Below are 18,536 nucleotides of genomic sequence, written 5' to 3'. Positions count from 1 at the left end.
TTTGTGCAAGAATTGAAACAAAAAACACCATATGTGGTTGTGCTCCCCTGAATTATTAGTAGTCACTCCTTATGAAAAACCCAAGATAACGGGCTGGGAAGGTGGCTCAGTGGTGGAGTGCTGGCCTTGCGTACATGAGGCCCTGGGTTCAATTCCTCAGCATCACATAAGCAAAAAATAAAGAAAAGAACAGAGAAGAAAAACCCAAGATAGTCCAGCAAGTATACACACAATGTGTGAAGTAGACCTTTCTCAAACTGGGGCACTCTGAGTCTTGGGAAGAGGCATGAGGGGCCACAGATAAAAGGTAGATGAAAATGCCTCTTCTGATCTTAAACAGACTTACTGCACACACAGGTGGTCCAAAGAAATGAAAAGTCGAGGGTCTAGGATTCATGTACCAACTCCAGGTAAGATATCACATACTCCAAAACATTTATAGAAAAAAGAATGCATTGTGTTAATACTTTGTATCTACCAAGAATCATGACCCTGTCAATCCATCTAGGCAGGACTGTCTGCATTGCCTGCTAAGGTCCTCACCACACAAGAACAGCAATGGAAACAGCATGTAGAATAGACTGGGTTAGCAGAGTGATGATGGCTCAAGCCTCTAATCCTAACTATTCAGGAGACTGAGATCTGAGGATGGCGGTTCAAAGGAAAGTCTGTGAGACTCTTTATCTCCAATTAACTACCAAAAAAGCTGTGGCTCAAGGGGTGGAGTGTTAGCCTTGAACATAAAAGCTCAGTCAGAGCCCAGGATCTGAGTTCAAGCGCCAGGACTGGCACCAGAACAACAGAAAACAACCTCCCTCTCCCTCCAGAGATTATCATGGTATCCTCACACACCAACTTTCTACTGTGCGGATGGACACATCGTTCCACTTCTTAATACACCGCGGTCATCTACCATGATTCCTTTCTTTCATAGCTCCATGACCACCTTTAAAAACAGGATGTTTCAAACGGAGCTAGGACAACCTAGGGGACAGGTGGGGTGGGGAGAGATGGGGAGAACGAGGAAGCGGGTGACACTGATGGGGACGCCCTGGCCTCACAAACGGACGAGGCTGAACGACCTCTTTGTACGATTAAAGATACTACAAGAGCCGGCTGTTTCATGGGCCTAAGTTTTCTCACACAAGAAGTTAGTAATACTTGCAATCGGTTGGTCCAAGCCACCGTACTCAAAGCCTGGCCTGGGTGGACTACTTACGTGTAATTTTGTGTTTTCTAGTGTGCGTTGCTGTCATGTGAGGCACGATGAAAGTAAGAGTGTTTTTTGTTTTTTTATTTACACCTTAACAGCAAAAGCCACATCATCCTCTGCTTCACTCGGTGGCGCAACGTCACGTGGGCCCAGACCCGCGGGATCCCAACCCACGGGCGTGTCCGAAGGCCCGGGTAGAGACAGACGCGCTGTGATGACGCACGTCGTCTTGCGCGGTGACGTCAGCGGTCGCGGCACGCGGGCGGGGCGGGACCTGCTGCGGCGTTGGCGTGCGGCGCGCTTTGCACACGTTGCACCTTGTCGCTTCCAGTCAGTCTGCCGTGTGGCTTCAGCGTCCCGACTGTGTGAGCCTACAGACCCGAGGCGATGGCGAAGCTCTGTCTCACGGTGAATCCCGGAGACCCTCCCCTGGGTAAGGAGCCGAGGCCACCCGGCCTGTGTGGGGTTGCATCAGCCGGAGGGGTGCGGGGCAGGGATGTCGCCGGGCCCCGGCCTGGCGCAGTGGCAGTCACCGTCTGGAAGCTGCGGCCTGGCTTTACTTAACCCCTGACTGAACTGAGTCGTCCAGGGCCCACGGCCTAGTCCCGGGCCTCCGGAGGCCTCCCTTGCCTAGGTCTGTCTGCGAGGGTGTGGGAGGAGGCGCGGTGTTAGCCCGGGCCTGGGCCACTGGAGTCTTCATTTGGGATCTTCTCTCGGTGGGGTGACTCCTCTTAGAAATAGCATGTTTCCTTCCCCACTTGTTCACATTCTCCCCAAGATCCCGAATTCACTTGACCCGACTTACATGTTTTATCCAGTTCAAAGGGAAGAGGTCATGATAGCATTTAGAATGTTACCTGAGAGCGCACTGATTTTTATTTAAAGGTGGTGGAGTATGTAGGCACATAGATTGATGGGGCGATGTACTCCACAAATGTCAGCGGTACTGCTTTCTTGATACAGCTTCTGAGTTCAGCCTGCGATTGCTGTGGTGGTTAGATCGCTTAGGATTTCGACTTTTTCATTACTTTGAGAAATTACACTGAAGAATTTAAGCTTAATAAACTCGCTTATGTTAATGCATATTAAGGATCTAGGCACATAAAGTATTCTAGAGAATTTTAAATAGGAAGAGTCATGTGGGGATGATTCTCAATGTTGATGTTTGTCTGCGCATATTAAAAACAGCGTGTGTTTCTGAGAATGGCTTTATATATATGAGGCAAGCACTACACTACCCAACTCCCATCCCCCTTCCTGGCCCTATAAACCATTAGCCGGCTTGAATAATTAAAATGATAACGTTTTAGTATATTGGTTCCAGTAATTATGTGTTAACATCACAGCAAATCAATAAGCTCTATAAAAGAAGTAGATTTGATTTGGGAATGGAAAGGCACTAGATAATAGTTTAGCCACTGCCTAGTGGTTGTGGGCAAAGGCATTTATTTGGTTGATGGAGGCCTAAGCCTCAGTCCTGACTGCTAAGTACTAGTTGTGGAACTTGGATGAGTTCCTTGCTTACTTGCTTCCTTTCCTTTTATAAGAAAGGTGGAATGTCTTCTATATAGTGTTGGCTCCCAGAATGAAATAAGACTTAGAGATAAAGTTCTGACACCTTTTAGGTGTGTAATAAATAGCTGTAATTCTAACTTACGTCACTTAGAAAATCACTCTGGAGGTAATAGATCTGTTTTCTTTATAAATTACAGAACTCAGAACTATTTTGTCAATATTAGAAGAATCAAGAAATTTGTCATTTTGAACTCTGTACCAGTTTTAGAATATATACGTTAATTTTGTAGTTGCTTCTCTTGACTTTCAGTTAATTTTTCTCACTTGCTCAAATTCCATGTTTTATCTTCAATAAAATTAAATGAAGCATTTAGCAAAAATAGATTACATTGTTAGACTTTCCCTATATTATATGTATAGTGTATGTTCTTTTTAATGTTAAAATAATTTCATACATAAAAATGATAGGAGAGAGAACTTGGTACTTTACCTCCCTAGAATCTTCCAAGTATACATCTCCCACAAGCAAACACTCTGTACCTGATATACACAACCATCAAAGTCAGAAAATACACATTGATACAATTCCCATACCTACAAACACTATTAATCTAACACTAACTGTTCCAGTAATAGCTGTCATAAGCAAGGTCCACATTCTGTCTAGGATCACCATATTGTCATGTCTTCCCCGTTTCTTTCAATCTGGAATGGGTTAGTGGTCTAACCTTGATTTTCATAGCCTTGTCCTTGAAGATTAAAAGCCACTTACTTTTGAGTACCTTCTAGTCTAGTTGTCTGACATTTCCTTGTAGTCAGATTTATTCTATGCATCTTTGGCAGGAGTAACACAATAATCCTTGTTCTCCATTGCAGATATGATTTCTTATTTATCATTGCAGCCCATTAGTGATACATGAGTTGAATTTTCCCATTCCTAATGATTTTATCCTTGATCACTTAAGATGGTGTCAGCCCACTTTCCCAGCTGCAGTTTTTTCTTTCAATTTACAGATAATTTAAAAACTGAACCATACGAACAGCTCCTTTCATCCATGCATTGTTTCAGCATCTAATTTATGATGTTGATTGTCATGGTGACCTTCCAATTGTACAATTATTTTTACATTTAATAGTTAGCATTTTTCTGTGAGAACATTCTCTTTTTACAATGTAAAAATTCATAGCAACTATATTCAATGTGTTCTCTGTGTGTGTCTGTGTCTGCATGCCAATACTGAGGCTTTAATTTGAAATGCAGTGTGTTAGAATTTGAGATCAAGATTGCCTTAATTCTGCTTTCAGATGCTGACTACCATGGTAGTCCAAGCCTTAGTTTGCTCTTCAGTTATTTCTCTGAGATAAAACATAAGACTTCCTGTAGGCTTTCTAAACTATAAACTACTGAGAAAATAGCTTATTCCCATTAAGACTTAATGCTGGATTATTGACTCATCCTTACTGCTTTTATGATCCAAGTTATAAATATTGTCGTTAAACAGAAATAAATCTTTTCATCCTCCATTTTTAGAAGCGTTGCTGGCAGTAGAACATGTGAAAGGTGATGTCAGCATTTCTGTTGAAGAAGGAAAAGAGACTCTTCTTAATGTTTCTGAGTAAGTGCTCTATTTTCAGTACTATTAAAAATAATCAGAATTAAATATTATATGCTTATTTCACTTGCTCATTTGGTGAGTTGTTCCTAGAAAGAAGTGAACTTTGTTATTCTAAAAGGATGGAATACAGGGATTTATATTTGTCAGCTAGCTATGTGATTTCACTCATTATCTGTTTTTAAGAGCTAGAAATATGCCAGGCGCCGGTGGCTCAGGCCTGTAATCCTAGCTACTCAGGAGGCTGAGATCTATGGATCGTGGTTGAAAGCCAGCCCGGGAAGGAAAGGCCATGAGACTCTTATCTCCAATAAACCACTTAGAAAATCGGAAGTGGCACTGTGGCTCAAGTGGTAGAGTGCTCACCTTGAGCTGAAGAGCTGAGGGACAGCGCCCAGGCCCAGATATCAAGCCCCATGACTGACAAAAAGCAAAAACAAAAAAAAAATAGAAATGTGAAGAAAGATTTACATGTAAAGATTTATTTATTTTTGAGACAAGTCCTTATGTGACCCACGCTAGCCTGAAACTCAGGGTCATTCTGCAGGGATTACAGGTGCGTACCACTGTGGCTTTATATAAGAGGCTTGAATTTATGGTCTGTACACTGTCTTTTAACTTTCTTGCCAAAGGCTGGTACTCTGCTACTTGAGCCACAGCTCCTCATCCAGCTTTTTGGTTGTTATTGGAGATGAGAGTATCATATACTTTTCTGCCTGAGCTAGCTTTCAGCCATGATCAGATCTTAGCCTCCTGAATAGTTAGGATTATAGGTGTAGACAGTACCCAGCTCCATTTTGTTTTCTTTTTCTTTTTTGTGCCAGCCCTGGGGTCTGAACTCAGGACCTGGGCACTGTCCCTGAGCTTCTTTTGCTCAAGGTTAGCACTCTACCATTTGAGCCACAATGCCACTTCTGGCTTTTTCTGCTTATGCCGTACTGAGGAATCAAACCTAGGGCTTCATGCATGCTAGACAAGCACTGTACTTCTAAGCCATATTCCCAGCTCCACCACCCCAGCTCCATTTTCTGTTTTATTAATGAGAGTATTCAGGTAATTCCTGTTTTCTTAAGTTGTCATCTGCATTTTCTTTTGTTTCTAGTTTTTTTTTCCCAATTTTATTATCCAGTATTTCTAGTTGAAATTTAATTTCTGCTATCACATATTTATTATCAGAGCTCTGGGGTTTTTGTTCTTTGTTGTTGTTTGGTTTCTTTAAAACAAGGCTTTTCTATGTAGCTCGGGCAGCATTGAACTGAACATCCTCTGGTTTCTGTCTCTTGCATACTGGAATTACAGGTGTCAGACACTATGCTAGCCTTTGAGGGTTCTGTTATATGTTTCTGGATAATCCTTTTATTATTCCCTGTTCTTAATTTATTTGTTTATATGTTTATTTTTCTTTGGTTGTAAAGATGCTGGAGATTGAACCTAGGGTCTTAAGCTTGTATATACTACCTCTAAGCTATACCTTTAGCCCTGATTGCAATTTTTGTTTCATTATTTATTTTGGTCACTGTCTTTAAAATTACAGGCTTTTTTCAAACATCTGACAACTTCTGGTAGTAGTTCTTTTGTAGTTAGCATGAAAACAGTGAGAATGGTAATTTCTGAACTGAGAGTTGGTTCTATTAATTCTGAGCTTACTCTAGGAAAGTCTAGCTAATCTGTTTTTGGGGAACTTCTGCTGTCAGTGTCTTTAGTTCTTTCCTTCTTGGGCTGATGAGATTATCCAGAGAAGAGATTTGGTTTAACTCCTTAGGGAATAATTTTTCAGTTTTTGCCTCAGAGATATCCTAGCAGAATAGTGTGTGTGTGTGTGTGTGTGTGTGTGTGTGTGTGTGTGTGTGTGTGTGTGTGTGTGTGTGTGTGTGTGTGTGTGTGTGTGTGTGTGTGTGTGTGTGTGTGTGTGTGTGTGTGTGTGTGTGTGTGATGGTTTTATGCTTTTTATTCAGATTCTTGAACTGGCTAGGCAGCCTTCTGAGTACTAGCTCACCACCATCCTGGTGAAATAGTACTTTGATGAAGTTGTATTTTTAAAATTAGAAGGCATTATACAATTGTGTGTGTTGGTGTATGTGTGTGTGTGCGCATGTGCACGCATAGACCGCTCTGAAGTAATTAGTGGGTTGAGCCCCATATTTTATAACAAATTAGAATTGGATAGAAACAGGTAAGTAAGCAAATCTATTTTGCTGTAGTGAAAAGAACTTAGAAAGTATATTAGGATTTCCATTTTTACATATATTCCATAGTCTCACCACTTACTGTTTACTAGAACGACTGCAATATTTTACCTCATGCTTTTACTCTAGGAATGTGGTGTTCACAGACGTAAATTCCATACTTCGCTATTTGGCCAGAGTTGCCACTACAGCTGGGCTCTATGGCACTAACCTGATGGAACATACTGAGGTAAACACTTATTTGTATGTTTTGTTTATTTGAATTTATTGCTTTTGGATTTTTGAGAACAATATTGTCTTACAGTACATTGTCTCTACAGTGTTAATTAAGAAATGTTTATTGTGGTTTTATTTTTTTAAAAGAAAAGAAAAATTCTCAGAATTGGTATAACTCAGTGATGGAGAACTTGTCTAGCATGTGGCAGGCCCTGGGCTTGATCACCACTGTAGTAAAGAACTAGAATATTTTCTCTTTCTTAAAAAAAAAAAAAAAAAAAAGGGCTGGGAAGGTGGCTCAGTGGTAGAGCGCTTGCCTTGCATGCCTGAGGCCCTGGGTTCGATTCCTCAGCACCACATAAGCAAAAAGAAAAAAGCCGGAAGTGGTGCTGTGGCTCAAGTGGTAGAGTGCTAGCCTTGAGCTGAAGAGCTGAGGGACAGTGCCCAGGCCCAGAGTTCTGGCCCCACAACCGGACCCCCCTCCCCCCAAAAAAAAAATAGTTGTTTATTCCCAAACTAACTGTACTTTGGGGGCATTCAGTGCATCTTCATCTTCCTACCTTCCTAGAATATCATGGGCGCATGAGACTGTATAGATCATTCCATCCAGTTTTCATGCTTTGTAGATAAGGCAGTAGGCATATCAGTTTTAAATTGTCTGTATTTTTTGTTCTTCCTGAAATACCCTTCCACAAATCTTCAGGAAAGTAACAAAATACGATATTTATCTAAGTGCCACCTTAGATCCTGTGCTTCTAGAATTGAATCCACATAATTCAAAAATTTGAGGTAAGAAAAGTGTGTTTTTACATTAGGAAGTCAAATATGTTGTGCTACATTACTGCCATTTTTTCTTGTGGTCATCTTTTTCGAAGGTCTAAACTCTGCAGTGTATTTCTTTTCTCTCTTTGTGTTCACAGATTGACCACTGGTTGGAGTTCAGGTCTACAAAATTACCTTCATGTAATTTGTTTACTTCTGCCATCAACGAGCTTAATCATTGCCTGTCTTTGAGAACATACTTAGTTGGGAACTCCTTGACCTTAGCAGATCTATGTGTATGGGCCACCTTAAAAGGTATCAGTAATTCCTCTTAAAATATGCATTCTATGGTTTTGGCTTTTTTTCTTTTTTTTTAAAGTGGAGGCTGACTTGCTTAGGCTTACCTTAAACTCCTAAACCTAAGCAATATTTCTGCCTCAGCCTCACAAGAGGCTAGGATTACAATTATGCACCACCAAGCCCAAATAAAATACTTTATTTTAATCATTTAATATTTTAATATTTTGCTGGATAAAAAGTATTCACACATGTGCATGCATGTATGTGTATACACCCAACCTATACATACACACATGTTTAGGCCATAACTTAAGCGGGTTCATCTAGAGTAGTCATCCAAATTTCTTATTTATATCCAGTTACAGGAATCTCTTGTCCTCTACTAGCCCTGGGGATTTTCTTTTAAGTTCCTCTTGCCTTTGCGTTTGTCATTCTTGCTTAAAATCCTCAGTCTCTTATATCAGCTTTGCTGCCTCATCCTTACTTTGGACATTACACTTAGCTCGCATTGGAAAAATCACTAGGACTATAAGAAGGGCTAATTTAGTGATTTGAGGTGTCACTTTTCTGGGAGGTTACTTATTCCTCTTCTACAACTAGTTTGCTGCACATAGGAAGAAGTGTTTTATCAACTTGGGAAACCTGTTAGCCTTTTATTTTGAAGAGACAAAAAAGCTTCATGAAATATAACATATACAGAAAACTCCACTTACTTAAAATATATGATTTTATTGAGGTATATATATAATAAGGCCCTGGGATTTGAATTTGGCCTCACTTGCTAGGCAGATACTCTCCTACTTGAGTCATGGCCTTATTGCTGGACTTGACTCCTTCCTACCTTAGCCTCCCTTGCTAGTATTACAGGAGTGTCCTTCATTTTTATCTATTTTGAATTTTGTTTTTTGGTTTTTTTTTTTGGTTGGTCATGGTGCTTGAACTCAGGGCCTGGCTCAAAGCTAGCACTCTGCCACTTTGAGCTATAGTTGCTGTTCTGGTTTGTGAGTGTTTAATTGGAGATAAGAGTCTCATGGGGGACTTTTCTGCTTGCACTGTCTTCGAACCAGTCTTCAGATCTCAGCCTCCTGAGTAGCTAGGATTACAGGCATTAGACACTTGCTCTTGGCTTCTTACTGTTCTTTTAAGAATGTAGCTTTATAATGCTAAACTGCTAAACAGACTTAAGTGCCTTTTTTTTTCTTGCCATTAGTGGAGTTTGAACTCAAGATCCTTTACTCACTTAGGTTGCTTACTTGGCTGGTGCTCTGCCACTTGAGCTATACCTTCAGTTCAGTTTTAGGTTTATTTTGTAGATGAATTCTCACTGACTTTTCTGCCTGGATTGGCTTCAAGCCTTGATCCTTTGGATCTAAGCCTCCTGAATAGGTAGGATTAGGATTACAGGTATTAGCTACCAGCAGCATCAAGAGAGCATCTTGATTATCTTGATTTTGTTTTTTCTAGTTCATCTTGAAATCTTTTTCTTAATTAAGTGTTGGTTTTACAATGTGTGTGGCATGAGTAAGAAAAAGTGATTTTTTTGTCAACTCTGTAAAATACATTGAAGTGTTAGGACATGTGTAAATTTTTTTATTGCAGAAGAAGGACTTGAATCTCTTTTACATGAATTAACCATGGTTAGAACTTTGCTTTTGAGGTTGCAGATTTATAGAATAGTTTTTAAATTATGTTTGCTAATAGGAAGTGCTGCATGGCAAGAACAAATGAAACAGAACAAGGCTCCAGTTCATGTAAAACGCTGGTTTGGTTTTCTTGAAGCCCAGCAGGCCTTCCAGTCAGTAGATACCAAGTGGGATGTTTCAACAAGCAAAGCTAAAGTGGTAAGCCTGTTTGCCTCCCTCCTTCCTTCCCTTCCTTCTTCTCTCCCCTCTTTCCCTACCTTTCCCTCCTTGTTCTCCTCCTTTCTCTTTTTTTTTTCTTTTTCTTTTTTTGCCAGTCCTAAGGTTTGAACTCAGGGCCTGGGCGCTGTTCTTTGTGCTCAAGGCTAGCTCTCTGCCACTTAAGCCATTTTTTCTATGGAGTTTATTGGAGATAAAGACTGTCACAGACTTTCTTGCCCAGGCTGGCTTCAAACTGCACTCCTCAGATCTCAGCCACCTGAGTAGCTAGGATTACAGGTGTTAACCACTGGCGTCCGACTGTTTCCCCCTTTCTTTTTTTTGGCCGGTTGTGGGGGCTAAACTCTGGACCTGGGCGCTGTCCCTCAGCTCTTCATCTCAAGGCTAGTGCTTTACCATTTGAGTCACAGCACCACTTCCGGCTTTTTCTGCTTATGTGGTGCTAAAGAATCGAACCCAGGACCTCATGCATTCGAGGCAAGCACTCTACCACTGAGCCAACTTCCCAGCCCTCCCCCTTTCTTAAATGCTAATGTTTCAGTGTGGCTCTGAGAAGGAAATCATTGCTACTCATAAAACTTATTTTCTGGGACTGAGAGTATATCCCAGTGGCAGTATTTGCTTAACCTAGAATTCATAGGCACTACCAAAAAATGAACTTATCTTTTCACAGTGAAAAAGGATTATCTTAGAAGAATCTACTGTTGCTAAATCTTAGTTTGACATTAACTGGTAGATTACTTAAAGCCCTAATCTTTATACTTGTGAAAGATTGAATCTCCAGTATTTTTCCTAGACAATTCAAATTTTATATAACTAAATTTTCTCTAGTTTTGTTGTTTAGTGCTGGGGATTGAACCCAAGTCCTCATCTATGCTAAGCACATGTTCTACCATCAATCTACACTTTTTGTTTTGCCAGTCCTGGGGCTTAAACTCAGGGCCTGGGCACTGTCCTTGAGCTTCTTTTGCTCAAGGCTAGCACTGTACCACTTGAGCCACAGCACCATTTCTGGCTTTTTCTGTTTATGTGGTACTGAGGAATCAAACCCAGGACTTCATGTATGCTAGGCAAGCACTCAATCACTAAACTACAGTCCCATTCCCTCAATCTACACCTTCAACTTAGTTATTATTATTTTACTGTCTTTCTCCTGAATCTTCTCTTTTCTGGTTTTTAACCATTGAGTCCTTGGATGCTACAGATCCTTTTGATACTTCTATAGGAAGATATAGAATAGAGTACAGTAGAAAAGGTCCTCTTCTCTAGAATCATTCTGATTTGATTGGTTTCACATCGTCGACATGAATAGTATAGTTCTTATTTAATGAAGGTTTTTCTGATGTAGTAAAATTTGCCTAATACTTTGGCGAATCCTTTACCATTTTTTCCCATCTAATGAGTCAACAAGTCCTCTTATACAGGGTTTCTTTCTATCCAACCCTACTTCTCTGCTTATGTTATTGCATCTTTGTTAAATACCATTTCACATGTGGTCTTATCTTTCTCTAATTCTGCATCTTAGCTGTCCTAGGTAGGGTTTTAAATTATGAAAGTAACATTTCATTTCCCCTAGAGGATGCCATTACTTGAAGCATAAAAGCCAAGTCCAAACCTTGTGTGTTAGTATGGGGGCTTGAACTTTTGCTCGGCTTTTTCACTCAAGGCTGGTGCTCTACTACTTGAGCCACACCTCCACTTCTGGTATTTTGTTATAATTGGAGATAAGAATATCATAGACTTATTTTTTCCTGGACTGGCCTTGAACTGTGATTGTCAGACCTCAGCATTATGAGTAGCTAGGATTATGGACAGGAATCACCACTACCTGGCCTATACATTCTGTTTTGGACTTAATGTATTTCAGCTTTCTTGCTCATGGACCTATACTATGCATAGATACTGTATTGCCCTTCCCTGCCTTTGTGTCTTGCCTCTAAACACTTTAGCCCCTTTAGCCTTTCCATCTGAAATATTTCTGCTCCAGGCACTGACCCTGAGCTTTTGTTCTCCAGGCTAGTGCTTCTTGGTTAATTGGAGATTAGAGTGTCAAGGGCTTTTCTGCTCAGGCTGGCTTTGGAGCTGGCTTTGAACCGAACCTTGATTCTCAGCTCTCAGCTACTTGAGTAGCAGCCACTGGTGCCTGGCACATTTCCACTTTTTAAGATGCAGGTTGGAACCAGGTGTCAGTGGCTTACATGTATAATCCTAGTTACCCAGAAGACAGAGATCAGAAGATCTCTATTCAAAACTAACTTGGACAGACAAAAGCAAGAGAATCTTACCTCCAATTAACCAATGAAGTGCTAGAATTGAATTTGTGGCTCAAGTGGTAAATTGTTAGCCTGTGAGTAGAAAAAGACAATTGAGAGCTTGAGGCCCTGAATTCAAGCCTCCGTATCTGTACAAAACCAAAATCAGGAAAGATCCAGTGTGGTTCTTACTACCTTGTAAGCTTTTCCTGAAGACCTGGATATTGTTGATTCACAGTTTAAAATTTTGTTGTTGTTGTGATCCTGAGGCTTGAACTTAGGGCCTGAGCACTTTACCTGAATTTTTGTGTTCAAGCTAGTGCTCTTCTATTGGAGTCACATCTGTTTTTTTAGGTGATAAATTGGAGATAGGAGTCTCATGGACTTTCCTGCCTAAGGCTTGCTTCAAACCACAATCCTCAGATCAAAGGCTTCTGAAAAGCTAGGATTACTAGGGTGAGCCACTGGTGCCTGGCTTGTTGATTAGCTTTACTACATGTTCTAACTGTACCCTCTAAAAACACTACCGGTATTACTGGTGTGTGCTTTTGTTTATTTCCTTCATCAGACTTTTAATTACCCAAGTGCAGGATGATGGTCTAGTCATTATTTTGTTCATAACTACTATAGTGTGTCATTTAGTAGGTATAGTGAACATGTTCTTAAGTATTTAACCATATAGCTTGTTGTTGATGTTTTTCTTTTCAGGCACCTGAGAAAAAACAAGACGTTGGGAAGTTTGTTGAGCTTCCAGGTGCAGAGATGGGAAAGGTTACTGTCAGATTTCCTCCAGAAGCTAGTGGGTAAGGAAATACATCTCAAACTTACACTTAAATATATTAGTGGGAAAACCTTAAAAGTTACCCAACTTCTAATACTAAAGAGTTGATACAAAAGGAAATAAATAAGATTTTGATGATGGGAGTTAAAAAGTCATAATAGTTCTTAATTATTAACATAATATTAGTTGAATTTTAATTTGTAGCTTTAGCTTATTAAGAATAGAAGAGACATTGAAATTTTACCCCATTTTAAATAGAAATAAGAAAATACTACAAATAGAAACATTAAAATAAGGGTTGGCAGAGTGGCTCAATGGTTGTGTTTGCCTAGCAAGTGCAAGGCCCTGAGTTCACATCCCAGCACTGACAAAAAAAAAGGGGGGGGGGAATTTAAATTTAAAAATGTCTATAAATAGGGATTAACCTTTATTTGTATTCTAAGATTTGGGGGGCTTTTATTCACTAAGGATTTGTATGATACTTCCAGTCATCTTTTATATTAATAGTAGAATTAGATAGCAGTATTTTTTTCCCTCAAATGGAGAAATGTGTTGAAAAATACATTCCTACTTACTTCTTTCCATTGGTAACAAGTTTCCCAAACTCATTAGCTCTTGGCAAACATAGAAAATTATAATCAGGGCTGGGACGTTGGCTCAGTGGTAGAGTGCTTGTCTTGCATGCATGAGGCCCTGGGTTCGATTCCTCAGCACCACATAAGCAGGGAAAAAAAAGCCGGAAGTGGCGTTGTGGCTCAAGTGGTAGGGCGACAGCCTTGAGCTGAAGGACCGCGACCAGGCCCAGAGTTCAGGCCCCATGACTGGACAAAAAAAAAAAGAAAATTATAATCAAAGAGTCCACTCATTTAAGAAAAGACTGTTGTGGCTGTAAGCCATAGCATGGGGCTGCTTCAAACCTTGTGTACCATTCCCTAAGCCTGAAGGGAGTCTGCCTTTTCAATCCATCTCCTTGAAGCAGAGTTAAGAGGAATATCAAGCTTTGTAGTTCCTGTGATACTAATATAATAAAATAAGCCTTACTAAAGACACATTACTAATGCAGTTGTGCACCTCGATGCTGAACCTTAGAACCAGTGTTAATTTGTGAGATGATTCTTTTTTTTTTTTTTTTTTTTTTTTTGGTTGTGGGCTTGAACTCTGGGCCTAGTGTTGTCCTTTCGTTCTTAAACTCAAGGCTAGCACTCTACCACTTGAGCCACAGTGGCACTTGCATTTTTTTCTGGTGGTTTTATTGGAGATAAGAGTTTCAGGGCCTTTCCTGCTTGGGCTGGCTTTGAACTCTGATCCTCAAATCTCAGTCTCCTAAGTAGCTGGGATTACAGGTGTGAGCCACAGGGTGCCCAGCTGAAATGATTCTTTGTACAACTTTAATTTCAGATTTTGTTTCAGATAAGAATTTCACATTCTTATCCTTTTTTGGTAGATAGAATATGTAGATAACAGAAATTGGCAGATAGGAAAACAATTTTCTTTTTGTTCTTGTTTTTCTGTCCGTTGTGGGGCTTGAACTCTGGGCCTAAGTGCTGTCCTTCAGCTCTTCAGCTCAAGTCCAGCACTCTACCACTTGAGTCACAGTGCCACTTCCAGTTTTCTGGTGGTTTATTGGAGATAAGAGTCTCATGAACTTTACTGCCCAGGCTGGCTTTGAGCCGCAATCCTCAGATCTCAGCCTCCTGAGTAGCTAGGATTACAGGCGTGAGCCACCAGCACCCAGCAAACAATTTTCTTTTAGCTATGTACTTAATAGATCTTTACAAATGATCTCATCATAAAAACCAGTCTAGGCCTGGGAATGTGGCTTGGTGGTAGAGTGGTAGCATGAAAGAGGCCCTGGGTTCAATTCCTGATACCACATTAAAAAAAAAAAAAAACTAAAAGAAAAACCAGTTGTATAGTTGCATACTTTTTACTTTATTTTGCTGGTGCTAGGGTTTGAACTCAACCTTGGGCTTGCTCAGCTTGCTTGTTTTACTGACATTCTACCACTTGAGCCATTCTTCTACCTTGTCTTTTTGTTTTTGGAGATGGAATATCATGAACTTTTGTGCTTGGGCTGACCTCGAACCTCAAACCTTTACTAAGCTCACCCTCTGAGGTAGTTAGGATTAGAAACATGAGCCACTGGCTCATGGCTTCTTTTCTGTACTAGGGGATGGTAGAAGAAATGAAAAAGAAATAATGACTGAAAAAAATAACAAATTTGATTGATTCGTGACTCAATGAAATAAATAGCATTTATGTTATGTGGTTCAATTCTTTTTTTTTTTTTTTTGGTGATCCTGGGCCTGGTGCTCTCTCTATCTCTTTGTGCCCAAGGTTAATGTTCTACCACTTGAGCCACAGCTCCACTTCTGGCTTTTTCTGAACAGTTTATTGGAGATTAAAAGTCTCATGGAATTTCCTGCCAGGGATAGCTTCAAACCATGATCCTCAGATCTCAGCCTCCTGAGTAGCTAGCATTACAGACATAAGCCACCAATGCCCAGCCATAATTCAGTTCTTAAAGATATCATGAGTCCTTTCCTCCCAATATTCTATTTCTGTGTTTGATATGAGAGGTCATACTTGTCATTTGCATTACTAATCTTAGTTGTTTGATAAAAGTTGCTTTTAAGGGGCTGGAAAGGTGGCTCAGTGGTAGAATGCTTGTCTTGCGTGCATGAGACCCTCAGTTCAATTCCTCAGCACCACATAAATAGACAAGGCCAGAAGTGGGCTGAGGCTCAAGTGGTAGAGCGCTAGTCTACAGCTGAAGAGCTGAGGGACAGTGCCCAGGCCCAGAGTTCAGGCTCCACGACCAACAAAAAAATAAATAAGTAGCTTTTAAATACTATTTCTTGCTATGCCATTTTTTGTCTTTTTTTTTAAAATCACTGTCACTTCTTGAATATTGGATTAGCATATTTATACATATATATTATAAAATATGTTTATCTGTTCTAAATTATGTCATTTTCAGAGAGATGCTCTTATACAGGTAGGGATTTGGAATATAACCAATATTTCATTACTGTTCATAAATTTCATCATATCCCCATATACTTGCTAACAAGTACAGGCACTAACAAGTGCTTTCTGTATAGTAAGTCATTAATCTGAACAACCCTTTGAGGAAGGCACTATTTAGAAGCTGATTCATACGATGTATTAATATCTGGCCAAACTCAAAATCTGCCATCTGGCTCTTGTAGCTAAAAATTACACTGTTGTGCATGGCAGAAGTCTAATTCAGTATTACTGGTAACTAAAGCAGCATGATTCCTTACTTCCTTTCACTATTGTTTCTTCAGATGATTATTTTAGTTATGGTATTTTATAGTCTCAATTGTTTTTCCTGAAGCTTGACATATACATTATTAGAGCTATATACATTATTGCTGATTCAGATGTATTTTTCTTTAAGACCTTTTTTCTCCTCCTCCTTTTTTTCTTTCCCCTTTTTTCCTCCTCTCACTTTGTCTCTTCTGTCTTCCTCTTTTTCTCCTTCATTTTTTCCTCATTGCCTTTTTTCCCTCCCCTTCCTTCCTCCCTCTTTTCCTCCTTCTTCCTTCCCTACCAGCATCTTGTTCATGGGAAATATACACTGTACCACTCAGCTCCATTGTCAGCTCCACATTATCCTTCTTAAGTTAATTTTATATTTAAAGCTAAACACATTAATTCAAACAATAGGTGATCAGTAACTGTATCTTTTTGAATGATGTAGCTCATTGCTGAATTAAACATGCATCAAGTTAACATCTAGTTTTCTGTTTCTGGGAATCCATAGCCCTTTATTTTAAGTTACTTTATTTTAGAATAGTTTTAGATTTACAGGAAGTTTCTATATTTATTACATCCAGTTTTTCATTGGCATCTTGCATTTATATGGTAACTTTATCATAGCTAATGAACAAATATTGATATTCTTCACTAAACTCCATCCATTTCTGGGATTTCATCAATTTTTGTGTAATAACTTTTTTGTTCTAAGATATCTTCTAGAGTATATGCAGTTCTGTTTTTTGCAGGCAATTTTTAAAAGCCCATATTGCATTGCACATTGTAGTTGGTTCTATTACTTATGCATGCAAAAACCCTTTTTATAAGCCAATCACTGATCTGGACCTCTGTCTAAATTTGTAGAAACTTAATTGAGTTAGGATTGGTGTGTCATTCAGTGGCAGAGTTCTTACTAGGCATGTGCAAGGCCATGTTTAATTGACCTTTGTTTTTTATTTTATTTTATTTTTTTTGTTTTGCAGTTGTGGGGTTTGAACTCAGGTCCTGCACACTGTCCCTTAGCTCTTTTGCTTAGGGCTAGTGCTCTACAACTTGGAGCCACAGCTCCACTTGCAGTTTTTGAGTGGTTAATTGGGGGTAAGAGTCTCAAGAAGACTTTTCTACCTAGGCTGACTTCTAACCATGATGCTCAGATCTCAGCCTCCTGGATAGCTAGGATTATAGGCATGAGCCACCTACATTCAGCTTTCATTGTCATAAATGGAGTTGTATTTTTCATAATATCAATATCACTTCATGTCAAAGGTGTGCTATTAGAACTAGATGACTTACCTTAAAATGGTGACTGCTGTAGTAAACTGAAAGTGGTAAAAATTGGCAAGAGCTATTTAAACTGGCTTCATACCTTGTTTTCTTCCCAAATGATTATAATTTAAACAATAATGGCCAAGTTAATTTCCTTGTAAAAGTTTTTGGTGATAGAGTCTTGGTCTGTAACCCAAGCTGACCTCAACTCAAGACCCTTCTGCCTCAGAATCCTAAGTGCTAGAAATTTACAGGTAGATGCCACTACGAACATTGCTTTTTTTTTTCTCAGTCTTGGGCTTGAACTCTGGGCCTGGGTGCTGTCCCTGAGCTCTTCAGCTCAACGAGAGTGCTCTACCACTTGAGAGCCATAGAGCTTCTTCTGGTTTTCTGGTGGTTTATTGGAGATATGAGTCTCACTTTTCTGTTTGGGCTGGCTTTGAACCACGATCCTCAGATCTCAGTCTCCTAAGTACCTAGGATTATAGGCATGAGCCACCGGCGCCCTACAGAACATTGCTTTTTACAAACTGCTTTGATTGGGCTGGGAATGTGGCTTAGTGGTACAATGCTTCCTTAGCATGCATGACGCACTAGGTTCAATTCCTCAGTACCACATAAGCAGAAAAAGCAGAAGTGATGTTGTGGCTCAAGTGGTAGAGTGCTGGCCTTGAGCAAAAAGAAGTTCAAGGATAGTGCCCAAGCCTGAGTTCAAGTCCCAAGACTGGCAAAATGAATAAATAAATAAACACATTGATAGAGGAAAATATTGATAAATTATCAATACTGTTTCTTGACTTCTTCCTCTCCCACCCCTTCTTCATATCTCAACTTCCTGGGTAGCTGTAGGCATGATCCACCAGCGCCTGGCTCAAAAGAATATTATACATTTTGATTCATTGATACTAGATGTGACCTTTGTAGTCATTTGGTTAAAATCTTTTTGTTGGCATTTGAGACTACTAAAGCCTAGAGAAATAAAATGTCCAGAGAAAGAAATATTTTGAGACAGGATATTGCTAAGTTGAACTGGATGGTCTGAAATTTGTGATCCTCCAACTCTAATAAAAGTCTCTATTGCTAAGATTAACGGGTGTGAGCTATCATGCCCAGTTCTTTTGGCTTCATAATTCTCGTAGGTTCTCATTTAGCCATCACAGTGACAGTGACAGTTATAGAGGTGTTTCTCTCTAGTGGGTACTAGGTGCTTGTCCAATCCCAGTAGCATCATGTCATATACTAAGGGGACACTACCAGTTGGCATTGGAAATGGTTTCAGAAGCAGTTTTCC

The 18,536-nt window shown here is 39.8% G+C and overlaps 1 protein-coding gene across 2 annotated transcripts in view; it reads left to right on the top strand.

The window, feature by feature from the left end:
* Positions 1-1,523: 1,523 nt before the first annotated feature.
* Positions 1,524-18,536, top strand: part of Eprs1 (glutamyl-prolyl-tRNA synthetase 1) — a 64,384-nt gene continuing 47,371 nt past the window's right edge. For both annotated transcript variants that reach the window (XM_070022764.1, XM_070022763.1), the window contains exons 1-6: positions 1,524-1,646; positions 4,260-4,344; positions 6,657-6,756; positions 7,664-7,820; positions 9,507-9,646; positions 12,625-12,719. In XM_070022764.1, the coding sequence (XP_069878865.1) occupies positions 1,601-1,646; positions 4,260-4,344; positions 6,657-6,756; positions 7,664-7,820; positions 9,507-9,646; positions 12,625-12,719 (623 nt within the window). In that variant the 5' untranslated portion in view covers positions 1,524-1,600. The remainder of the gene's footprint in view (positions 1,647-4,259; positions 4,345-6,656; positions 6,757-7,663; positions 7,821-9,506; positions 9,647-12,624; positions 12,720-18,536) is intronic.

Source organism: Dipodomys merriami, unplaced genomic scaffold (assembly GCF_024711535.1).
Source record: "Dipodomys merriami isolate MVZ:Mamm:240054 unplaced genomic scaffold, mDipMer1.0.p SCAF_153, whole genome shotgun sequence".
Lineage (NCBI taxonomy): Eukaryota > Metazoa > Chordata > Mammalia > Rodentia > Heteromyidae > Dipodomys > Dipodomys merriami.
The sequence above is the reverse complement of the archived record's forward strand: the minus strand, read 5'-3'. Positions and strand labels throughout refer to the sequence as shown.